This window comes from Haliaeetus leucocephalus, unplaced genomic scaffold, assembly GCF_000737465.1.
Source record: "Haliaeetus leucocephalus isolate CR32 unplaced genomic scaffold, Haliaeetus_leucocephalus-4.0 Scaffold406, whole genome shotgun sequence".
Taxonomy (NCBI): Eukaryota; Metazoa; Chordata; class Aves; order Accipitriformes; family Accipitridae; genus Haliaeetus; species Haliaeetus leucocephalus.
The window spans coordinates 5,169,082-5,195,526 of NW_010972842.1; the positions used below are offsets into that span (position 1 = coordinate 5,169,082).

At 41.5% G+C, this 26,445-nt stretch overlaps 1 protein-coding gene across 1 annotated transcript in view; it reads left to right on the top strand.

Annotated features, from left to right (window-relative positions):
* The first annotated feature begins 1,726 nt into the window (after positions 1–1,726).
* Positions 1,727–26,445, top strand: part of PDZRN4 (PDZ domain containing ring finger 4) — a 105,074-nt gene continuing 80,355 nt past the window's right edge. Inside the window, exon 1 of the mRNA XM_010574054.1 lies at positions 1,727–1,795. Within this exon, the coding sequence (XP_010572356.1) occupies positions 1,727–1,795 (69 nt within the window). The remainder of the gene's footprint in view (positions 1,796–26,445) is intronic.

Consider the following 26,445-nt stretch of genomic DNA (forward strand, 5'->3'; position numbering starts at 1 on the left):
TAGGTTTCTCTGCTTGGCTTTCATCCCGGCTGTTAGGTAAAATTAAGGCCCAGAAAATCGGATTATTACATCCCAAGGGGCAGGACTGATAAGCAGCACGTGATTGTTGATCTGCTTGCCTACCCGGTGTTGGTGGTGTTTGAGGTGCTGCTAGATGCAAAGCCAATTTGTTAACAATTAGTGCTCATTACAATCATTTCCTGTTATCGATTTTAAATGTTTGACAAAGCACTTTTAGGAAACGGCACCCCTGCCCCCCCCCCAAAAAAAAAATAGTAGCTGTACATCAGTGCTTAGTAATTACAACTCTTTAGGGCCCAGTGTCAATCTTAACTAACTGGTTTCATTGGTTTCCAAGTAATTATTTCTGCTTTGGATCCCACCTGCTATCCCCTCCAGATTAAAGATGCTTTGAAACAAGGACATAGTTCTTGATTAGCAGAGTTGCTGAGAAAGGAGTGATAAAACAAAACCAACTTTTTTCTTTTCTGTCTCGGTTTGTCTTGGCTTGGGTATCTTGCATAACTACCAATGGATTACATGATATACAATATAGGAATTAACGTCAGCCTGGAATTAAGTGTGATTTCCTTTGGCCTTAATATTTAACATGTGGGTTTAATTTTAAATGCATCCTTGCCTTTATACACACATTGAGAATTGTGGACCCATTAAAATCTAATTTACAAATGGTAAAATTAGATATAATGGCATGTTATAATAAAAGCTTTGATATCTAGGAGTCCAAGAGGGTATATCTGTTGCGTTTCTTAGAAATTGGGGCTATTATTACTATTAATCTGTTTTACATGCCAGAAGAGACTTGAACGCGAGATTATTTAATAAACAGTACAATGTGAGTATATATGCAAAAAGCACCAGATCAGGCACACCTGCATTTCCACATATACTGGATACATATGACGAGTTGTTATAGCCGCATGCCTTTTATGAGTACACTGGAATTTTGGCTACATTTGGCAATGTCAAAGGTGAAGCTAGCAGTATAGCCATCTGGGTTAATTTTCTCTTCTTCCTTCTTTGCTTTCAATTTTTAGCAACATCAGCTCAGGTTTCACAAGCACACTCCTAAAACGCTTGCCAATGTTTTTAAATATATTCCGTGATCCCTGTTGCACAAGGTGGAGACCTAACATAAGACTTGACTTGTGCCTTTCCCACCCCCGTTCATGAATTAGTCTCCCAATTACTGTAAAAATTAAGGCAAGTGCGGGTGAAATACATGAGGCTTAGTCCCTCTAACCTTAATAAACAGAGATGGTATTGACACAAGTGAATTTTGTTTAACCACAGTACATTTGCTTCTTAATTAGTGAATATTCATCTGTCATCAGCAGCAGCTATGACACCCCTCCCCGCTAACACATTCTGTCATAAATAATCAATGAGAGGCTATTAATATTCATGAGTGAGAATCTGTGTAGTCATGTGCACTGATGCAGAGACAGGGGGAGTGTTGCCATGAACTGAGTCGAAACTCTGTGTGTGTATACGTGAGTGTAAGATAGTTAGGGAAGGGGAAGAAGAGCATGCTGCTACACACTGCCCTGCCTTGTGCTTCCAGCTAACAGTGGCGTGCCTGTGTTTCGGGGCTGGAGTGACTGATGAAAAACAGTAGTCAAGTCTGGAGGGTGATTCCCTGTCAGTGCATTTGCCTTTCAGTGCTGGGGAAATTAGAGGCTTTGCTCTTGTGTTGCTTATTAGGATGGGCTGCAATCTGTGCACTTTTCAGAAGAGAGAGGAGCACTACAAACTGCTCTATGAAGTTTCACAGGTGAGTGCAGAGGATATTACTAGCATCTCCAGAGTAAAAATGGGTGTTCTTTACAGAGAGTAAGTAGAGAGGCTTTTGTTTTGCTGTGCCTTTTTTTTTTTTTCCCTTTGCAAAATTGCTAAGTTGTTTGGGGGGGTGGGGGGTAATTATTAGTATTTTGGGTGCCTGTTGTTTTCTGCTCGTTTGCCACTCCCCCTTCAGATGACTTCCTGTGGGATTCTTTTAACATTTTTGTGCATCTTCTGCCAAGATGTCAGTCATATAGCAGCAGTCTCACTGAACCGTATCGGGGATGTTTTAAGGGAGCCCTTGGCTTTGGTAATAAGACTGATTTCAGATAAGTTGCACGGCTGCCTCTGAAAGCGTTAGGTCTGTCATCTCAGGCATTTCTAAGTTAAGGAACAAAGTTTTTATGGCATGTCTGTGGTGGCCAAGAAGTATGTTAAATTTTGAGATTAATTAATTAAAATTGAAATGATTCTGAAACGTGCTTGTCACCTTTAAACAGGTACTGAGTACAACAGGGTTTCCACGGGTGAGGTGTGCTGCTTGTTCTTTCATTGTGTGTGTGTTAGTTCTGTTTACTACTAGACAAAGATCTTAATCCCATCTAGATATTTTGGTGTCTCTTTCAGCATCGTAGCAGTGTGAGTAGCAGTGTGCTGCTACCGTGGTCCCAGCTCCTTCAGAATAAGATGAGAAAAGATGAAACAAGCACTTACCATAATAGCCCCTAATTTTTGCTTGGATCCTATTGAATCAGTATTTGATTTGCAGCTTTTTGTTTGGTTTTTTCCTCTTGGCACAGCAGACCCTCACATACTAAAGTTTAGTGCCTTTCAGCATCTGTTCTCTCCCTCTCTATAATTTGTCCTGGCTTTGACACATTGCTGTTGACGGAGGCTGAACGCTCGCAGTTTTGGACTGCGCTGCTGCTGACAGGCAGCGCGGAGGAGAAAAAACCAGCTTACGGTGTTGGTGGTCTATTGGCACAGCAGCAGATAAGTGCCCATTGCCGACTGGTTCCCTCCGAGTTCCTCCTGACGTGATTCATTTCACAGTGGGCTAATTACAAAGTGGATTCTCTACACATGAAGCAGCCTCCTCAGTTGTGGTGTTAATGCACATTTTCATGGTAATGTGATCAGAGCCTCATTAGCCAGTTTCCAAAATGATCCTCTGCATTAATTAAATATAAAAATGACTCTTTTTATCACCATAGAGAGGAAGAAGAAGATTAACATTGTTAATTAGTACTGGGGGCAATGCCTCTGCATCATTTTTTACCACCGAACCAGCAGGTGTATTCAATCCTAAAAGAGCGTCCGTTTGCAGGTAACCTGCCCGTTGCCTTGCCTGGTGAAGACGGTCTCTAGGTGGAACACTTCCCTTTAGTTCAATAGTTCGTCGTAATGCCATCATCGTGTTTTCTTGCAGCAGTAGCACAGGGAAAAGCGTAGCAGTACATTTTCTTCTCCTCCCTTTCCCCCTCCCCAGCTCTGGATTGCCAAACTGATGGGAAAGTATAAAATGGTGAGAGCGGAGCAGGTCGGTGTCTGCTTTTCTGTGCCAGGGAATAAGAAATGCAGGTTGTGCTGTGAAGGGGATTAGACATTTCTTAAAGGGCTGCGTGTGTGTAGGGGAAAAAGAGGCTGTGCCTGGTTTAGAGCAAATGCATTTTCAAAATAGTCCTTGCAGTAATGATGCATAGTAATAAATGCTATTGAAATGGTCAGCAAACCCGAAGGTGGGGGTTTTAAGAGATTCTGGAGGAATTCTTCCCTTTACCTGTTATCTTCTCTGCTGTTAAGTTGGAGTGTCTGTGGCTGTGAACAACCAAGGTGCAAAATGAACGAAGGCTTTCACTTTTTTACTCTGGTACTTGCCAGATAAAGTGTAATCCCTGGGAGGATCTGAGCGAGTTTCCTTGGGGAGTTGAAATGCAGCGAGCCTGGTGCTGCATCTTGTGCTGTTAGGGAAATGTCACTGATAAGGTGCAGGAGGAGAGCAGAGAAATGACTTAGTGTGCTCGCTGCCAGATCCCGTGTTCATCTGTAAACTCATCCCTATCTTGTTTCCGTGTATGCAGGTCAGAGCCCAAAGGATACTGAGCATGTTTTTAACCAGGTGCTACAGTAGAGATCAGGTAGTACCTCGCACCATAACTCCTCCTGTGTACAATACTGATTTGCTGCTGGGGGTGGGGGGAGCAGCAGTAGAATACGATAAATTAAATTAAGCTGAGGCAGGCATTACTACTTGATTTGCAAATCCCTTTTTAACTCTCCAGTCCTGTAATTCCTATACCACAGCCTTGGCTCTTTCATCTGCATGATTTCTGGAGAGCTTGGGACAAGTTAGCCTGTCAGGGACATGAACTGACTGAGGATGAGCTGTGGCTCACTAGCATATGTGGATCAGATAGATTAATTTATATTCATATAAGGAAGCAATCCTAGCCTCATCTCTCACCTTTCCCGCACTAGGCTACCTGATCCTGTGGGTGGTCTGTGCGCTCATGTACTTAAAAATACAGTAAACAAAGGAAAGCATGTTTGCAGAGGAAAACCGTGCAAGCGCTTACAGTGAGGCATGTTTTCTGCTACTGTTTGTAGTGAGGTCAGATTCAGCACCGGAGAGCTTTTTGTTGTAGAGCTGCTGGGAAATGAAGACATTGTTAGAATATGTATAATTCCTCGCTCTTCCCCCCACCCCCTTCCTCCAGGCTCGTTTGCCTTTCACTGAGATAGCAGTTCGGAGACCATGGAGGCCCCCTCCAAAACCAGCATTTGCTTGCACCAGGGAGGCTTTTATTTTGATAACCGTGTCTCGCACGTGCGCATCGGCATTAAAACAAAAAGTCAAATAGTCATGTTTTAAGAATGAAAGCTTTTGAGATACCACTACACGTTGATGAAGGACCCTTGTGCTGCTGAGTGCCTCTTCACCTGTTCTCAGGACGTGAGGATGGCTCAGCGTCGCTTCTTGACTTCACCGTGAGAAGGTATCAGGCGCAGCACCCCCCCAAGTTCTCTTCTCCATATGCCTACCAGTGGAGAAATGGAAGATGTCTCAATTTGAAATTTATGGCCCTACGTGCTACTTTGTGGGGCACTTTATTATTATTATTTCCTGTGTGCTGTATAAGCAGGATTGAGCTAATGAGGGTGCAGCCAGGAAGTCTACGTCGAGTCACTTAGAGAAGGTGGGACCTGGTGTGTGCCCATGTCCATTAGCAGCAGACCTCTGCCATTCTCAGCTGATTTTTTTCTCGTGCTGTTGGGGTGAAAGAAGTGAGCTTAAGTCATTTATTAGCTGCATGATGAGGACTCTTCCTCTTTAGCGGAAAGAGTAAGAGAAATACGGCCAGGATTGGAGGGAATGAAACTGAAACACCATCTGATCAATTGTCAGCAGTGATCTTCAGTAGCCTTGTGTGAGACTCAAGGAAATGCAAATTTTTCACAGAATTCTCTGGATATCATATGGAAATCATTTCCGTTTGCTGGAATTTTTATGCTTTGTTTTCAAAATGTGAAGTTAACCCAGATGAAAAAAAGGGGGGAGAGAGAGAGAGAGAACACAGTACTTTTGGAGGTCAACTCAAGACCAGTGTGAACTTCTTTTTTGAGTTACATGTTAAGAAGCAGTCCTGGCTCAGGTGAGCTCAGAATCGAAAGGGAGAAAGAAGAGCTAGAAGGGTAAGCAGAAGCAATCTGGGATGGCTCACAAAGTCAGTGGCAGAGCTGGGATTAAAACTAGAAGGTTGCACATTTATATTTTACATTTGACCTGAGTTGATAGTAGAGCCTGCTTGCAGTGTTTTTAAATCCTCTGAAGACTGATTATGCAGTTTGCTTCTCATGTTGGTTTCCACAATTAGCTTAAAGCTCAAATTTTCACCAGTTCAGAGTTCTGATTTTATGTTCATTTTGATATCCCTTAGGCTACTTGAAGTCCTGAGTTTTAGTGGTACACCTCTTGAATTTCAAAGGTGTTCACAAGAGAGACATCAAGCCTGCCCACTGAAACAGCAGAGGCACTTCTGTATTTTTCAGGAGATGCTGCTTATAGCTGGCATTGGAATAGGAGAGAAGACTGGGGACCAAGCAGCGTTCCCTGTCACTGGCACCTGCCTTCTCTGGTCTTGATGAAGTTTGGGTTTATTCAAAGGATTAAATAGACTAGATGATGTGATCCTTATTTTCCTTCTGAACCAACCTCCAGCCACTAGCATACATTTTTGGTACTTATACCGTGTGGGATATTTACATAACTCCTCGGTGCTGTGTTTGCCATTAGCTCTCATTCTTTTCTGGAGATACCTGCTGGCAGCTTTTGCATCATCTTTGTTTGCTGGGTATCAGTGCCACCTCCAAATGCTCCTCATGAATTTCACCAGCAATGGGAAAGTACTATCTTGTGCTGCACGAATCAGCACAAACACATTTTTGGGTCCATTTATATCTAAGTTCCATTTTTAATAGAAATTCTGTGGCAGGACACTTTTACCTCTGGAGAACATGAAAGGAGAAAATTCTAAATTCAATTGTCTGGAAATTAGTTGAATTATCTGAGTTGAATTAAATCAGTAGCAAAAGTAGATCTGGTTTGATCTTACTGCATTTCCTAGCTTTTCCTTCTTGCTTCTCTCTAAATTTTTAAACAAAACAATTGGGAACCCCCTGATTTGTATTTTCTCTAAGCAGCTCTTCTGAATACTGATTTATCTGTTTGAGAAGTGCAGAAATTAATTTTGAGGTGTTGAAGAAGTCAACAAACTTGTAGGAGTACTGTTTCCTCTCAGTTTAACTGAACAATTTTAGAGCTCTGCTGTAAGTAGTTCCCCTCAAAGCTGCAGCCTCGTATTAGTAGAGCAATGTATTTATGCTAAAAATATAATCAAGTAAAGCTTGTCATGTTTCTAGCCACGTCCTAGAAGCTTGCTTGGAATCTGCTTAAAGAACCTCTACAGCACCAAAAAAGACTTTAAAAACCGAGTTCATAAAAGTTGATTTCTCCTACAGATAAGAGACGGTCTTTGTGGTTAGCAGACACAGCTTTCGTGGTTCTTCTGTTTCCTTGCTTATTTACTTTACACTGATAATTGAGCAGCATTCATCCAAATAACTAATGCCACTGCCATAACGTTTCTACAGGCTGTACTCAAGGAGACACCAGTGTTGGGGCATTGCTAACAACAGAGCTCTTGTTCTTGGTGGAGGAGCTCACCATCCCACACTGGATACTGGTCTGCGGACCTAGGGAGTGTTGCCCGCCCAGTGGTAACCGTCCCCAGAGCTCCGGGCACCCACGCCTCTGCTCTGTGCTTTGAGTCACCACAAGCCAGTTGCTTAAAAGAGAAGATAATGCCTGAAAGGCCACCTCTTGTCTGGATTGAGTCTCTCGCCACAGAGCTGTGTTTAGGTGTGAAGGCTCCCTGAGGAGTCCTTGGAGGATTGTGGCATGGGAATTTGGTCTGGGGACATGTAGGCTGCTTAAAATAACCAGGTCTGGCCGCCCGGATGGATGGTGGCTGTGGAGAAGACACCCATGCGTACAAGTAGGCATGTAAGGAAGTCGTCATCTCATTTCCTAAACCCCTTAGCAGGATTTTCATTCTTTTGAACATGACACCTGAATTCTATGCGAAGTACCTAAGTGATATTTTGGATCTCACACCAACTGCCTTTGATAAAATGCTTTTGTTTTTTCTGATAAAATCCAGGAAACTCTGAAGTGTTGCCACTGACTTCACTGGGGCCAGACTTTCATTTTCTGTCCTTGTTTACTGTCTTGTAAAAGGCATATAGTTCCTGCGCATACCTCAAGAGTAAGAATAAAGAGAGAGCCCTGAGATAAGAAAGCAGACAATGGTATGTGAGATAAGAATTCAGGGGATGGGTACAACAGAGGCAGCTATAAAAAGCTGCACCAAGATTATATCAGTAATCTGCAGGGATATGCAATGCCATGAAAACTAAAAAAGTGGCTGAGGTACTGAACAGCATGATTTTCTCTGTCATTTTGCTGTTCCTGGCATCTTGAATTTAACAGTGGGGATTAAGGATTCTTCTAATGATCAGCTTTTTATACATTTTTTACAGAGCTGTGCTTTCTTGAGGCTTGCTTCCTGATGTGGTTTGATATGGGTATAATCCTCAGGCCTCATGCAAAACGTATCTTTATGTGAGTCTTATACATCAGTGATGGGATGTGATTTAGCCAATCTTGCTACGTTGAGCATTCACAGACTGGTAACTGCTGAAGAAGCGTATTTTAGGGGTTCAATATTTTTGGTTTGTGGTTCATTGAAGGGGAGTGCATTAAAATGTCAGCCAAACACTCTGCCAAGTGTATGTCAAGAGTTAATTGTGAGTAGGTTGTTTCACCAGTTTGCTCTCAAGAGCTAAGAGCTTAATGGAGACATGTACAGCAGGGCTTGCTGATAACCAGCAGTTCTTCCACCCCTAGGGATTTGGTGAGGTCTCATAAAAATAATTAAAAAAAAAAGAAACTGAAAAATGCTTGGATCTTTGCCTTTAAGGCTATTTAACTTCAGAGTGTGTTTAACCTGTTATTTGAAAGGACATGAGCTTTCTGTAATAGTACTTGCTTTTCTGTCTACCCCATAACTTTGAACCCACTAGGTAAGTTCAACCACAAAGGCTTTTCTCACCTTCTAGGTTCATGCAAAGTAGTTTGATGATACTATTAGGAAGATCTTTTTGGTTTGTTTTATTTGGGTTTTTTTTCAGGAGCAAGAGGATTTCCTAGTTTGCAAACGTCACCTCAGAATATCAAGACATGAAAGAATTTAAAAATTTAGATGCAGATTATTCTTTATACACTTAACTTTGTGGCTGCAGTGAGGATAGTTACTTGCGATTTTGTGTGTGTAATAAGCTTGTAATTTGTTTTACTTTAGTCAATATTTGTAACAAAAATCAGTCTGTTAAGAGAGGATATTACATCAGTAACTGTTAAAAGGTTATCTATAATTCTTTTATCATAAACAGCAGGTCAGAAGGATGCTTTTATGCCATGGACTGAACCTAGAAATGGAATTGCAGTGTCTTCGTATAATGCACTACAAACTCTCTCTTATAGTTGTTTGTATTTTAGTTTAAAATACTGGTGTGGACGTGCAGAGGACAGTGTGGCTATTTGGCCATAATAGGATAATGTAAACTTGCATGACCCTCACTGTTGCGGGTTTTTATTGTTTCACTCTGAGGAAGTTAGGAAATTCTACATATCCTTCTTCCCTCAGGTGGAAAAAATAATTCATTCCTTTTCCTCCAGGATGAACGTTGGGTGTTTTTTTGGTTTTTGTCTGTTCTTTTGTTTGTTTTTGTTGGTTTTTTTTAACCAGTAGAAGTAAACCCTGATAATCAGCAAAGTGAAGCCAAACAAGATTCGTTTTCCTTTGTTTTGTGGTCTGATTGTGTACAGTAGCAGTTTATTCCCTAGAGGTTTTAGCCATGAAGTTTAACCTCTGAAACAACATAAGCACAGTGGAACGAGTAATCTGCTAAACTATCATGTCATATGTAGAATTCCTGTGCTTCATGTGTATTAATGTCAGAGTTGAACCTGAGAGGGCTCACTTTGCAAAAGTCTACAAGCATCTTGAATTTGTCTAGATACAACTTAGTTTTTGTGTTCTTCACCCAGCTGGAGAATTTATTCTGTTTTGTTTCATATCTCTTAGTATTTGGGGGGGTTGTGGTGTTTCGTTTGTTTGGGGGTTTTTTGGTTTTTTTTCTAGCTCCTGGAATCATACTGTTTTCAAAAAAACCCACTTTTCATTAAAAGTAGCCTCACTTACGATCAATGAGGAAAGTTTGCAAATATCAATCGGGTTTAGTTTACAGTTTAGGAAATTTAAAAGGAATTGGGATGAACTTGAAAAATAATGTTTAGAAAGTCTAAATTATTGAGCGTTTGGTCGTCTTCTGCATGTCTAGAGTAGGCATCATCGCCTGAGAGGTGAGGCTGAGACCCACCCGTGTGGGGCTAGCAGCTGTGCATGGCCCTGAGGAGGAGGAAAATGTTCGCCTCTGGACTTTCAGGGCTTGTCCACAGATGTCAGTGCCAACAGGAGCCAGCCGTGGCTGTGTCAGCACGTCATGGCGTGCTTGAGACCCCGGCCAGTTTCTGGCTAGGATGGCAGGTTCTGCCCCTGCGTCCACAGCCATGCCTCCAGGGACCGTCCCGCTTGCAAATGTCCATGTGCAGCTTCTGTGTCCGTGTGCAGCGAACTGGTGAGGCTCCTGGGAAAGACCCACAGACTTACTAGGTGTTCAGTTGCTTTCTGATGTCAGAAAGAAAAATGAACTGCAGTGCCAGGACCTGTGTCCTGAGGACCAAGGGGAGTACGGGAATGGGTGAACTTTGCTAAATCCTTATGAGCGCCGAACAGCTGAAATAATCCGAGAAAAGGATTATCTTTGGTTACCTGTGATATAACAGAACAATTGACTGACCTATTTAATATGTTTGATTGTATTTGTAACGTGCTTTTTGCATATTATAGTGATGGATTTGCAGGGAAAGCTGCTCAGGGAGTAATCATTATTCAGGCCTTCGACTTCCTCATGGCTAGAATGTGAAATATTCAGATTCCTCATGATATCCGTGGGCATATGAACTGCCAGCTCAAAGCAAATTTTAATGGCAAGAAAAGATGGAAGAAAGGGTCAATTATTAGTTAGAGTTCAGCATTCGGAATGCTTTCTCAGAGGTCACGGTTACTGAAAGTGGGGGTGGCATCTCTCATTGCAACATGGTTTTATGCATTTTTTTAATTTAATTCGTCAGGTAGTCTACTAATACAATCAGGAAAGACACAGATCCATAAGTTTCTAAATGGGGAATTCCAGAAACTGTGTGTGGTGTCTGTATTGTGTTTCACTGAGGAATATAATTCCATCAAAATCAGAATGCTTTATAGAAAAATATTTCATCAAAATGTGGTCTTACAGGAAAAACATGGGAAAGAAATTTCCAGAAATGTCTGAATATTATTTATATATCATCATAATGAAATATTTAGGTTGACTAACTTTTGAAGCATCTTATATTCAGTAGTTTTTAAAATGGTGTGTTATTTCATATAGTATGACATTTGGAAGCCAAAAGTGAGTCAAGTGTTATTTTATCTTAAAATGTTTTCTGCTTTCCAGAGCTGCGTGTACCATTTGTGAAATCGCAGACCTTCTTCTGACATGGAATTTCCATCCTCTCTGGATTTCCCATTCTGAGATATGTGACTTACTGTGGGAAATTCCTCCCTATGTATAATCTTCTTTACCAGCGTACACTTCATATGAAGATTTTGTTAGGGAGCAGTCTCATATCTTGCGGGAGAGAAGGAAAGTATATATAGGAAGAAGCGTTTGTATAAACAGCTTCCAACAAGGTACTTGTCAGAAAAAGAAAGCACCATCACCTTCACAGTGTATGTTGTGATGCCAGAGAGGGATGTTGCCCTGTCTAAGAGAATTTGCCAAAAGCTGTTTTTTTGCTTTCTGGGTATCAGATGCCACTGGATGGGTGATTGTGGCATATTGAGACATAGGGCCTATTTAGTGTGGCAGCGGGACTTGGAAGTCTGGCTCTAATTCTTTCTCTCCTGGGTGTATTTGAAGAGGTCCTGGTTTCTCTTTTCCCATTCTGGTATAAAGTTCTGTATTATTTAAAGCTTTAAAGATTAACTGTAGCCATCTCGGTAAATGGCTAATGAAGAAACCGGAATGGTACTGTCTAATAATGATGATGGTGATCACAATAAGCATTGTAAAATGCTAGATCGATCCAGTTAGCAATTATTGGTAGAGTTATAACACAAGTGGATCGTGGCAGTGGAGTGTAGATCTGTCTGCATTTCCCAACAGCTCTGGAGCCCCATGCTTCCTCAGAGTCCAGAAAGGGTTTGGTTCGGCTTGTTGGATGACTGCTTTTTCCTTTGCCGTACACTAAAGGTCAGTTTTGATAGGAATTTCCTTTGCAATTTCCCCAGAACCTCTTCTCAGATAACTAGTGGGGCATGTTGCTCTTTAATTCATATGTTTTATTGTACCGTGCAAATTAGAAGCTTTTTAGTAGGGAGCAATTTCTAAATACTAATTTATTGGTATTGCTTTCTTCAGGCACTAGTAAAAATAGGGGATTTTTGCTATTTGTTCATCAGTAGTGGAGTCCTGTTGCTGTCAATAAGTTCAGCATAGGTATAGTGTCTCCTCACTCCTATAAGCGTAATATATTTCAAATCTCAGCTGTGAATCTTACTAAACCTTTTAAAACCTTCTTGATGAAGTAGTTTTAAGTTCTCAATACAGGAGGTTGTTCCCATTTATCTCCAAATGACCTCTTTGTCCCCAGATTTACGTATTTCCTTGAATTAAAAATGTCATTTGGTCATGTTCAGTAGGAGAATGTCTTTGAAAGTCTGACCTGTGGGAACATGATTAATAGTGACAGGGGAAAGATTTTGCCCAGTGAGAATACCAAATCATGTAGCACTGTAGTTTCACTTACTAAATATTGTCCAGGCTCTATTGTTGAACCGTATGCTGCCAGTGTCACTTTGTCAGGATGTTTTCTGTCCTGTGACTAGTAGCTTCAAATGTACTCATCCATCTTCTTGTCCCATTACATTTCATGTGACTGATGTTCTGCACCCATTAAAATTGATGGGAAAGAACAAAGAAAAGAAAAATGTGCCCTTCAACTGATTATGCCTTTGAAAGAGCAAATGAGACTCTACTGCTATCTGGAGTAAATTGAACAGTTATTTCTGTTTTTAACTCTATTACTTAATATTTATTAATCCTTATTAGCAGCAGGTCCCTTATTTTGTTATTTCAATGTTACATTGAGAGCAGTAAGTTTATGTCAATATTTTCTCCTTTAATTTTGTGACCATAAGTGAACATACAGACTCTTTTAGATATATCAGCTGTCTCTGGTAATCTTGCCCATGAGATATTGCTAGCATGCCTGAATACCCTCTCAGGGAAGGATGGAGGCATGTTTGACAAGCCCAGGCCTTTCCTCTGAGGAAGGACCCACAGGGCCTTGCTCGGCCACAGCTCCTGAGCGCTGGGAGAGCGCTTGTGTGGGATGTCACAAGGTTCTGCTTGGTGATAAGTGCTTGCTCACCTTACTCTAAGATTTTCAGGGCAATTAATGGGAGACTAGAAATACAAGAGCCTTTGTAGTATGGCCTTTATCTTTATTTCATGGATACAGATGGCTTCCCAAAGTTCTAGTCCAATGTTTCAGAGTTAGACGAGGGCCATTAGCCAGCTGAATGGAGAGAATAGATGTCACGTTTACTGACAACCAAAGACAAAACACAGAGGAAAATCAAAAGAGAAGGCTCCTGAGTGATCAGTATATCTGATTATTTATAGCTTATATGACAGCCTTCTCAATACAGCAGCCAACCATTCTTTGCCATTTGTGCATAGTAATGAGACTGTCATTTCTTTTTTTCAAGTTTGGTCTTTGACCATGGGCGCTTGCGTGCCCCAAAAATGCAACATAATGGGCCCCTTTAGGGTCTCTGATGTTCTTGTAGAAACTTCAGTAGGTGCTGAATGCAGCTGTTCACTTCCCTAGCCGTACTTGTATGCATTAAAGCTTACTTCCATGCAAAGTTCAAATATATTCTGGGTTTATAAAAGTCTGTGGCAGGAATTTGGGTTTCTTGCTTTGTCTTGGCAATTCAGGCTTAGTTGGTGCTCTGTCTGAAGTTCCCAAAGTGTGTTTGGCTTGGGGCTGGGAAATGCAGAGACCCCTGAGTCTTGAAAGACTGTTTCCTATACCATTATCTACAATTATTTGAGACTGCTGATGGGCTTGAAGGCCAGTTGTTTTGTCCAACATTTTTCTCAGGCTGGAGATGGTGTATGGTGAAGTGGATAATATTCTTATGCTGGCAGTAGATTCACTTGGGTTATTATTTATCCATGTTTTAAAGACAATTGTTCACATCTGTAATTTGTGAAGTGGAGCTTGATTAGGATTAAAATAGGCAAATAAGACTTTAAGAACCTTAATTTAGTAATTTCTCTGTGAGCTCTCCTGCTCTCTTTAGTTGCTTACTTGACTTCCAGCTGAGAGTGGATTCATTAAAGGAACATTCTTACAGATAATGAACTGCTGAGATGAGTGGAAGTTAGGCAAAAAATGCAAGGAACCTTTAGTCAGGTCCTACTTGTGCAGGACAGCTTGTCGTGGTTTAACCGTACCAGCTACTAGGAAGACAATTAACTCTATCCCAGCTGAAACCAGGACACAGCTCTGGACTATTCAAGCACATTGTCACCCTTAACATTAGCGGCACTTGAGCAAATAAATCAAGGATAAACAGGGGTATAAACTTTTATGTGCAGGGGTATATTGCCACTCTTTTACTCTGTGCTAAAATGAGTTGAGGGAAAGGGACTGGTGGCAGAATGCACCCTGTATTTTATTTAGGACAAAAGTATGCAACAGATAGCTGATGCTTTGAAATTTCCACCCCTGTAATGGTAATTCTTTCCCATGCGTATGTCTTCAGTGGGATATGAAAAAGGTGGGAAGAGGGATAGAAACCTTGGCTTACCCTTCTGGATTGCAATGACTGCAGCAGCTGCTGGGAATAGGTCCCAACAAATAAATTCTGTTGCCAGAGAAAACCACTTCTTAGCACTATGCAGAAAGGTCATCATTCAAATAATAGTGCTGTTAATTTATAGTGTGACTTGAGAAGGGATAGGTCTCAGCCTCCCACCTTCCCATACCTCAGGAGACTTTAGCTGGAAGCTACCTTAAGCCTCGGGTTACAGATTTTCAGAAAAGCTGTTGTTCCCATGATTTTGGTTTGGAAGACACTGAGAATTGCTTAGCTTTTTGTTGTGAGGAAAATCTGAATGCAAGAGGAGGGATGAGAAAATTGGATTTCCTTTTATTGCACAGGAACACTGTACAACACTGACAGGGTATTTACTCCTGTCTCTTTCTTCTAATTTGATTCTCCGACTACCATATCAATCTTTGTTCATTGGTGAAACAAAATTATAAAGTATCATAGTTGTTGCTGCTTGTACCTCAGCAACAACTAAAAGATGGGAAAGAATGAACGATCTGAGCCATTCTGTAAGATTTATTTGCAAATCTGTCCACAATGAAATGTGCCAGGTGTACAAAGTGTTGTGAGATGGCTCCTCAAGCCATTTCGACCAACAGGTCTTTATGATTCCTATTTTTCTTCCTCTAGTGAGACATTTTCTGTGTATGGCGTGGATGCGTTCAATACTAGTAAGTATTGAATTCTGATTGACTAGCTTGCTTTCCACTCCTCAGCACATGTATAGTCATTTGAATAATACAAATCACACTGGCATTACTAATATATACAGCAATGTAGAGTAAAACTTTACTGCCCGCAGTTAAAATACTGTGAATATTGTTCCAGTGGTAGGCTGGTGTTTTGGGGTTTTTTTCCTAGTGGACAGTTATGTCTTTTACCTTGCTATTAAAGAAGCAAATACAGCATTGCACCCGGGAAGTTCGCCTTGCCTCCCCGTACTGGCGTGGGTTTTGTTCAGCCCGCACAGAAGGCAGAGAGGATCGCGCTGGCCTCAGCCGAGCAGGACGTGCTCCAGGTGCAGTAACACGGTCTCACAGCTTTTCTTCTGGGATCTGAGGATGATGCATGAGCAAGTTAGTCTCATGGTCGCGTTTGTAGAATAGGGCTATATTGGTCATCCCTTTCCGGGTAGGTAGCTGTAGGCAGAGTGAAGTTAAAGATGCACGGCCAAAGTTTCAGGTGTTGTGAGATGTTTTTCTCTCTGTTATTTCAGGCATCTGTAGAAGTGTGTTTATGGAAAACAATACGCGGTATTAAACCTTTAAGTAAGGACACTTCTATACTTTTAAGTGTAGCAGAGATTTGTATTTACAGCAGGATATAGTCGTGCTTCCTATAGATTGGCATTACGTTGGGCCCATTTGGAGAACAGAGGCAGAATTCATCTCCAGAGAGTATTTTCCTAGCATGCTGCTGGAAGCCCAAGGTACTATGTGTTTCCTGTTCTTAGAAACAGGCCTGTAGTTTTTAATCTATTTAGCATTCACAGAGCACCTGACACACCAAGATCTTTGTTAAGTGCATTATGGGCTGTGTAAATAAATTAGGAAGAAAATAACGTATTAGGGATAATCCACTGACTAAAATTACAGGGCAGCATTTTTGCTAGGACCTCTGTGAAAGTAAATTCATGGGCAATACTTCAAATCTCTCTGTGAGAAGAGCGTTAATTTGTATTTCATTCACAAACAGCTTCTAGAAAATACAACGTGACGCAGATAAATAAAGTCATCAGAATAAGATGATGCTAAAAATTCATAAATATGTTTACACTTGCGAGTGGCAAATGTTACAGCTTTCAGAGCTGAGAGTATACTCAGGAATATTGTCCATATGCCTCTATTGGCTGACAAAGTAATGCAGCTTGCGTTACTCTAAATGAACATTCAGAGATTGGAAACTTGCCGTTGTTTGAGAATTTAGACCTTACGTGCACCTGTCTACAGAGTATAAACTTCTGATTATCCTTTACAAATGTTTTAGCTCTAAGAAACGTTTTCTTAAATTATGGATACTTAGCTGTTTCCACATTTGCAGCTAAATAGTTGCAGTAGCTTGGATAGTATGGACATAACAGGGGTTAGATTTTCTTCATTTTTGTGAACTGTTATAAAAAAATCCCAAAGTTTAGAGCTGTGGCTGTTTATCCAAGAGTATAAATCATTTTACAGAGCAGGAAACTTCAATTAAATATTACTTTTTATGCCTTGATATATGTAACTGATTGATACTGGGGAACTGAGAAAGCAAAGTCCTCTGTCACCTGTATCCAGGAATGTGGAGAGAGTTCACATTAAATTAACATTAGCTTAAGAAAAATGAAACTTCTGAGCCAATTACAGTTTACTGTTTAGACTAAAACAAAAAAAATGACCTTTGTTACAGAATATGTGACTTGAACAGGCAGTTCCATATAAAATTGAGAAGTTGCAAATGTCCTGCACTTGAGTGATGGTGTGCGTGTGATCTTAGTTCTGCTTCATTAGCCCCTAGTGAATGAGTGGTAAATTTTTCCTATTTATACATCTTCTGTCAGGGGATCATAAACATAGCCTGACTAGTGCATGTTTTCACTGCAGCAATTTCATTTATATATTTTGTGCAGCTTTGATGAATAGTTTATATTCCACTTGAATAAATTTTTTCTTCTTTTCAAATATTCAGGTAGGTATTAGCAGTGGTTAATTATGCACTCAGTACCTTTTGTAATAGAACTATCTGTCATTATGGCAAGCTTTTACGTTGTATTTGAGGGATTCAGTCTTCTCAGTAAAATACTGCTTTTGCAGTATGCATGGGAACGATCAATTTTATTTTCTGCTGATTTGATAATTTTCTACTAAAATTTAATCTTCTGTGCTATGGAGTTTGTGGCCAATCGAAAGATTTTTCCCTCTGCTAATAGAATATCTAATGCTTCAGCTTTTTACTTCCCATTTCTGTAAGTATGCCTTTAGATTTTTCTGCACTATGATACATTTATGTCCCCTTTTAAGGGTAAGAAATGTGCAGCTAGATTATGTTTTCTGTGTCATTCACTAATTCAGCATACCAGGGATATAAACAACATTTTCTTTTTCCTAGATATTTCTCCAGCAGTGATGTTTTGTTAGGTAAGCCACCGGACACATTACAGACATGATGAATGTTGTAGAGGTTGCTGAGTAGTTTGTTCTACTCAGTCTTGTTTTATACAGATGAAAATTATATTGTTGATCTTGGATACAGTAAGTTTTGCATGATCCTATACCTCTGTATCGTTGCCTTTCCTGCTTTCAGCTTTTGTCCAGGATTTCCGAAGGCCCTATCAGGAGTTAGATACTTGTCACAATTGAACTTCAAGCAATTTTGGCAACTTTTTTAGTGTTCTATAGACCCTTCAGTCTTAAACCCTGTTAGATGGAGCCAACCAGATTTAAGTGGAAAGTGTTATCTTTGAGCAAGCTTTCCCCAAATGCTCCGCCAGTCCTATCGCACCACAACCACCTGTAGGGATGAAGCATGTCACTTCTCCAGCTCCTGGCAGCTGACTGAAGGTGCCAGCAGGCATTTGGCACTTTTTTTTCTGATCATGGTCTATCAGTCCTAGAGGAAGAGCATGAAAAACTGTCTGAGCTTTGGATGGCCATATACGCAGTGGTGAATTTTACATCATTGGTAAAAGTTGAGGGAGGGAGAGGAAAGCAACTTGGTAAATGACAGTTACTAAAAATACGTAGCAGATTAACACAGGCATGACTTAAGGGCTATCTTTTTTTATTGTTATTGTAAACTCCTGGATTCTCTGCTACATTAGAACTGCTCTCCTAATCAAAATGAGATAAGATCATAAATGGGAACAAACTTGATAACAACAACAGATGTTATCAAAGTCTAGGAGCAGCTTTTGGAAACTGGTTGCTGATTCCTTACTATTGACTATTCATAGAATCATAGAAGCATTTAGGTTGGAAAAGACCTTTAAGATCATCGAGTCCAACCGTTAACCTATCGCTGCCAAGTCCACCACTAAACCATGTCCCTAAGCGCCACATCTACACGTCTTTTAAATACCTCCAGGGGTGGTGACTCCACCACTTCCCTGGGCAGCCTCTTCCAATGCTTGACAACCCTTTCACTGAAGAAATTTTTCCTAATATCCAATCTAAACCTCCCCTGGTGCAACTTGAGGCCATTTCCTCTTGTCCTATCACTAGTTACTTGACAGAACAGACCAGCACCCACTTCACTACAACCCCCTTTCAGGTAGTTGTAGAGAGCGATAAGGTCTCCCCTCAGCCTCCTCTTCTCCAGACTAAACAACCCCAGTTCCCTCAGCCGCTTCTCACAGGACTTGTTCTCTAGACCCTTCACCAGCTTGGTTGCCCTCCTCTGGACACGCTCCAGCACCTCAACGTCTTTCCTGTAGTGAGGGGCCCAAAACCGAACACAGGACTCGAGGTGCGGCCTCACCAGTGCCCAGTACAGGGGGACGATCACTTCCTTGCTCCTGCTGGCCACACTATTTCTGACACAGGCCAGGATGCCGTTGGCCTTCTTGGCCACCTGGGCACACTGCTGGCTCCTATTCAGCCGGCTGTCAACCAGCACCCCCAGGTCTTTCTCTGCCAGGCAGCTTTCCAGCCACTCTTCCCCAAGCCTGTAGCGTTGCATGGGGTTGTTGTGACCCAAATGCAGGACCCAGCACTAAATCTCATCCAACTGGCCTCAGCCCATTGATCCAGCCTGTCCAGATCCCTTTGTAGATCCTTCCTACCCTCAAAGCAGATCAACACTCCTGCCCAACTTGGTGTTGTCTGCAAACTTAGTAAGTGGGAACTCCATCCCCTCATCCAGATTATTGATAAAGATATTAAACAGAGCTGGCCCCAATACTGAGCTCTGGGGAACACCACTTGTGCCCAGCCACCAACTGGATTTAACCATTCACCACAACTCTGGGTCTGGCCATCCAGCCACTTTTTTACCCAGTGAAGAGTATATCTGTCCAAGCCATGAGCAGCCATTTTCGCTGGGAGAATGCTGTAGGAAATGGTGTCAAAGGCTTTACTAAAGTCTAGGTAGACAACATCCACAGCCTTTCCTTCATCCACTAAGCGGGTCACCTTGTCATAGAAGGAGATCAGGTTAGTGAAGCAGGACCTGCCTTTCATAAACCCATGCTGACTAGGCCTGATCACTTGGTTGTCCTGTACATGCTGCGTGATGCCATTTGGGATGATCTCCTCCATAACCTTCCCCAGCACCAAGGTCAGACTGACAGGCCTGTAGTTCCCCAGATCCTCCTTCCAGCCCTTCTGATAGGTGGCCATCACATTTGCTAACCACCAGTCAACTGGGACCTCCCTGGTTAGTCAGGACTGCTGATAAATGATGGAAAGTGTCTTGGTGAGCGCTTCCACCAGCTCCCTCAGTACCCTTGGGTGAATCCCATCTGGCCCCATAGACTTGTGTGTGTCTAAGTGGTGTAGCAGGTCACTAAACTTTTCCCCTTGGATTATGGGGGCCTCATTCTGCTCCCTGTCTTCCACCTTAGGGTGCTGGGTACCCGGAGAGCAACTGGTCTTACTATTAAAGACTGAGGCAAAGAAGGCATTAAGTACCTCAGCCTTTTCCTCATCCTTTGTCACTATGTTTCCCCCTGAAATTCAACCTTGTAAAGAATAAGAGAGATGAAGAGCTATGTCTAAATTTTTTTTCTGATGTAGCACAATTCTTCATCATCTTGGCTGTGCAAGTACCATGGCTTGCTCATCAGGCCAAGCACTCTCATGGGATGGGATGAGCAGTGAGGTCTAAGAAAATAAGTGGAAATAAGAGTCAGTTGGAAATTCTCGTATGCAAGGAAAAATTTCTTTGATTGTTACCATTGCAAGGCCTCTTTCTAATGGTGCATAACAAACCCACATCTGACCTATTGTATTTCCAAAATCTTCACTTGAAATATAGGCAATTCACAGGTAAGTTTAATAGAAGTCAGTATAAACCTTCAATATGTTAATAATTTTAATTACTCATTGATGAGCACTCTTGCTCCATTAGTGCAAAACAGATTGAAGATTCAGCCGGGTGAGAGGGCTCCTGAAAACTGGAGAGAACAGATGACTGGAAGCATGAGAGTTTCCAGTGAAAATTGTCTGTCCCGTGGTGTTAAATATCTGCTGTTTTCTTTGTCATACTAATAAGTTCCTAGTATTCTGTTCCTCTTTTAGCCTTTGGCTTCTAGAAATCTTTATGTACTGTCCTTTTTCCAAAAAAAAAAGATTTACAGGAACTTTGCACTTAGTTCATGAAGTATCTAATAGGTACATTGCAGAGGTTGTGTAGTAGTAGTACTCTAGGTCTATTGCCTTAACCAGAGTATCAAAGCACCTACCCGTCTCAGAGTAATCTTGATCTGAGACAAGGAAGCGAAGGAGAAAAAGGTATACAAAAAAGTTTTGTTCAAGGTCACACAGAGTGCCAAGAACATGAAATTAGAGCTTCTACCCTCTTCAACACCCCACCTCCCCCCCCCGCCCCAAACGATAACAACTAATCTGCTGAAGATAAACAGAAAAAATACAATTGGAGTTATTTGGGGATTATGACTTGTGGTGTTACAGCAGTTCTTTGGGTAGGGAAAATGTCTCTTGCTTATGTTTTCATGGAAGGGTAGGTACATGTGTAAAAATAATTATGCTTGGATCAGCATATTTGCAGGTTAACAATCAACTGCTGATTATCTGCTGATTCTTGCAAAACAGAAAATCTGTTCTTATACAAACATTAATTATGGAATATCTGACAGAATCCTTCCGAACTGGTTTAATTATACACAGTTTTTATACCCTGTTTAATTGCATTTTACACTGAAGAAAGATCCAGACCAGTCCTCTTACTAAAGCTCTTTTTACATCTTTACATTTGCTTTAGAGGTTAAACTGACTGGATGGTTCAGGATGCTTCACTGTTGTGGTAGACAATTTTTTGAGTAGCTCGCCAACCTCTGTTAATTACCATATTGGGATGAGCCTCCTGTATCACATCAAATGGATTGCATCTATTACAGCCAATGAAATTGGTGTGTGGCGGTTATTGATGGGGCCTCAACCATCCCAGTTTTATTAAGACCATTTTTACACCTAGGTTACAAGCTAACAGTGCCATTATCTCTGCCCAAAATCCCTTGGCAGTTAGTACCGCTAGCAGCAGTAGAAATTACAGAGGGATTAATCTCTGGCTCCAGCCCCCAAAAGCTTTTCTCCGGAGGTACGGAATGATATGTTGAACTGTGTTAAGCAGTGAAAGATTTAATGAAAAAAAAAGCCCCGAGTGCCTGCCTGCATCAGAGTCAGCGTCTGTCCCTTTCCAAACTTGTCAATACTGTTTTCTGTCTGTGCAGGCCTGCTGGGCTGCCGAGATACGCACGACGGCTTGGGCTGTTCTGTGGCGGTAGTTGTTTTTTAAAAGCCCGACCTTGCAGGAGGTTGCTCGGAGCAGTTGATTTTGGAGGAAAATGAGGAGATGGGGTAGAAGGAGGGAATTACAGATCTCTCGAGAGTCCCTTTCATTGCCAATCATTCTTCCAGCTGTGGGAGAGGGTCTGGCGTGGCGAGCAGAGCAGGGGGAGACGGATCCCGCGGATGAGGACAAAGAGCGAGGCTGGGCACAAAAGGGTGAGGGAGAGGAGAGGGGACGCGGTGACTTGGCAGGTCACCCCCGCAGCGCCCTGCTCTGCCTGATAAGGGTGGGTTTTACGGCGGGGACGCTGCCACGGACACACCTCCGTGCGTACTGCAGAGGCACCGGGGTTTGGGGAAGGAACGATAAGGAACACAATGAATAACTAACAAAGCTCATTTGATGAATGCAGTCATTTGCATTACAGCGCCAAATAGCTTTGCTCCTGGTGGCTGAGTGTCATACCCAGCTACAAATATTATTAGTATCGTTTCAATGACATCTAAGGGTGACAGTAGACAGGGTGGGGGGAGAGGTTGTTGGGAAGTTTCAAATTTTGCAGAAGAAAAGGCAGCCTAGAGAACAGCGAGCCGAGCGTCCCTCGCTTTTGTTTGGTTTAGGGAAGTTATGGCATGATTGCTAAAATAGGCTGCTTTGAGTTTTGGAGAGTGTATACAAGTAAAGGAAAAATAGAAGAAAAAGCATGGTAATCGGTGATAGCTTCTATGCATAGGTAATTCCCATAGGTGCAGCATCTACATGTCAGTGGAGCAATCCTCATGACTTTCTTGAAGATGCAGTATAAAATGTTAGCACCAATCAGAGATTTCCTTGTGTCTGTTTTTGAGGTTTTTTTTCACTTCCATTCGCAATGTTTTCCAGTGAAATAGAAATGGATGCATTTTGTGCTATGTTTTGCTCCTCATGCCTCATTCCCCATGGGAAAAAAAAACCCAAAAATCATTACTTTTAATGACAGAGAGATCATACAGGTAGAGCATATTTCAATCTTTAGCCTGGCACAAGCAAAGAATATAAAAATCCATGACCCAGAGACAACTGCAGGCTTCAGCTTCAACTCAAGTTATGATCTACCACCAGATCCCTGACCTGTATCATCTGCTTTTACAATGCAAAAAAAATATAGGACATACAGGACTTGTACAATGTGTCTGAACGTTAGCTGCAGAATTAGCATCCTTTTGCAATGCATGGTCTTGATCCTCAGACAGAGAATCCAAGAACCCTTAATTTAATAAATAACCTTTGCCTTAAGTGTCCTTTTTCCTTCCTAGTGTTTATTACCCTGGTTGTTTTTCCTTGGATGTTAAATGGCCTGAACTCATGCATATTGCACTACTTATGTGTCTGTGGTTCATGTATGTTTATATGCCCTGTATTTCCACTAGCCAATAATATCTAGTGGCAATGTAGAGAATGTATGTGCTAAGTGTGAGAAGGTGGAAAGGTGGTGAATATTAGCAAAGTACCTGTGTAACTCTTACAAGAGGGCTTTAATCTCTTGTTCTGTTTGGGGTACTTCCTTGCTGGAATTACTTCTCAGAAATTACAGAGAGAGTCAATGGAAGTCGAGAGACAGGAGAACCACACTTGAAGAGAGCTAAAAAACATTAAGAGCCTCAGACCTAAGAAGTTTGGGGATTTCATCATTCCTAAGAAAGCCAGTGATTGCGGACTATTCCTAGCAACACGTGAGACAGAAACATGTTTGCACAGCCTGATGGAATGGCCAAGGTTTGTGTTAGCAAGAGCCCCATCAGACTGTGGGCAACCTACAGCAATGACCAATCCTTCGCTGACTTGGGGATCAACATAATCATTTTCTGATTCAGGTTTTACTGTTGTATGATCATGTTTTGTTATTGCTGCTGTAAAAGTTAGTTAATAATTTTCTCTACCTCTCTTGTAGTTGTGAAATAAAGATACAGAAGAGGAAGGGGGGTTTGGGGTTTTGTTTTTTTGTTTTTCCTTTTTTTTTTTTTTTTTTTCCTGTCAGTGAGCATGTAGATTATGTTTTGGATGTTCAGTTAATGTGTGCAAGATATGATCCGAATTCAAGCTAAATCAGTTTTGAAGTTTGGTAGGTATTGATCAGCCTACAGAAATACTTAAAGGAGGTAACTGCTGTAGAATTTCAGTATCTTGTAAAGGAAATCTGAAGCCTCTGTAAGAAAGCAGAATAGTCTTTAAGCCAGTACTTTGTAACAGTGTTACATCTTCAGATTTTTGCAAGTGCATCTTGCATATGCTTTGATTGTAGTTAGTGTCCCAATCCCAGCTGGGAGCACATTAAGGAAATAATAACAAAACAACCAGAAAAATCTGAGCTATCCCAATCCTTTAAGAAACCTTTTAGCTTTGACATAGTTCAGCAAAAAATTCATTCATTAGTAGGAAGCATTTCGGTTAAAAACCCGACTTCACAATTTCTGTTTCCAGAAGTAATAAAAGGAACTTCTTAATTGACAAAACCTTTTCCCCACTGAGGTGCTGACTTTCCGATCCATCGCGGTGTCAGAGGGTTATTGGCTGGAGTCTGAGGAGCCTGACTTCCAGTTGCCATTATTCATGTGAGCTGTGACAAGTTGTATGCTTTCTGTCTTTAAAAGCCGGTAGTGGGTGTAGATTTATTTCCAATTAAATAAATACAATTACGCATGATTTCTGAAAGTGTGTTCAGAAGCAGAAAGTTTGCCCTCAAAGAGGAAAGAGTATTTATTTAAAGCATTAATGGCAAGACAGGATCAACCCATTTATCTGAAGAGGCTTAACCTGCTGGTAAGCTGGCTGGGGAGGAAATCCCAGTTGTACACTGGTTCGGTGCAACTGGGGCTGTGATTCCTGACGGGGCCTTGTGCTGTCTCCAAAATGTGAATGTAACTATAACGACATAACAAAGCTGTGAGATTGTATCTGAACAGCATGTCACCTCTTTCCTTCCATTGCTGTAACTTACTCACAGGCTGTACTGGGACTCTCCCAGAGCTGAAAATGCTAAATGCATAGAGGCAGTTTTTTATTTTGGAGATTTGTTGAGCGATAAATGGTTTACAGTGTTTTTTCAAGTAAAACATCATTCTTACAGTTTTCTAAGGTACTCTACTACTGGAGGGTAATCCATTGTCACTACCTTCAGTTTTCATTCTCACCTCTGTGTGAATGTCCTTTTGTAATTTAGTCTCTTGCCAGTGTCAAACCAAAATTGAGGCATTCTTGCTTATTAATGTGTTACGAATATACTATACCGCCAACAGAGCTTAATCTCTCAGATTGACTCCTAGTCATCTTTCAGAAGCGTACAGAAAGCGAAAATGGGCCACTTGAAACATTTTAACCTGATTGGAAAAAAATCTTTTTTTCTCCTTATCCTTGCAGCTCCCTGGTTAAAATTGTGTAGACTGCTGAGCTGAATATAGAAGCACAAAGCGTTGTTCAGATGACCACCCGTCACTTCGTGCTTATTGATAGGCTTCGAAGGAGAGTGCTGTGTGACTGACAGATGCAAAGCAGCACATGCTCTGCTTTAAATTTGGCATTGTCAAAATAGCGAAGTACTCTTGGAGCAAGCCCGTTACTGCTAAGGATATGAAGCGTGGCTCAGTGTGTAAAGCATCATAATTTATGTGAGGAGGGGAAAACAGGGGAGGGAGAAAGAGAGAATAAATATGCAAGTAACTGAGAATTACAGGGCTGAAGTCGCACCTGAGGGTTGACAGGAAAGTGAAGCTCAAGAAGTTTGTTATCCTTAGGGATGGGAGAGGTCTGTTTTTTAAAGGTACATATAGGAATATCTCTTTTCCATGCCTGTGAAGGGTGAGACAATAAATAATGTGCTTAAACTGCAACAATGTAGGTTTGGGGTTGAGTCCAAGAAAAACCTTACAGGAGTAAGAAGGATGGCTTGGAGGTGCTAGCAGGCATCTGCTAGTAGCAGGTTTTGAGAACAGATTAAATAAACTCCTCTCAGGTAAATCCTTGAGACAGGGTGGATTAGGTGATCATCTGAGGTCTGTCTAGGCCTATTTTGCAATGATTTTACATGGCGTGCGCATGTGTGTGTGTGCTGTGCTCATGTGTATGTGTGAGGAAGGAGAAAAAGAAGAGGAGAAATGATGATTTTTACTTCATAGGGAACTTGCAAAATATTCCTCAGCTCTCTGATCCCTTTCTCCAATTGCATATATTATAGGAGCAAAGGAAAAAATGGACAGTTTTTTAAATTTTAGCGAGAGCTGTATCTTCATTTGGTATTCTGTAAAGCAGCGTAGAAGCGTGATGATAAAAAGTGCAGTATAGCATCCCTTGGAGGTGGAAAGGGAATTGGAAGGCAGTAAATACATGGCTTCGTTTATACGATTATGCTTATTCAACCCGGGCAGCAAATTCTTCCGATAGGGCAGAACTTGAGGACGCTGTGCTTTCGTCTGGCCAAACTGCGCGTGGCCCAGAGCCGGTGGCAAGCAGGGAGGTGACCAAGCCCCAGACAGTCCCGTCCCATGACTCATTGGAAGCCCTGGGATCTCCCGTCTGGCTGCAGCGGGAC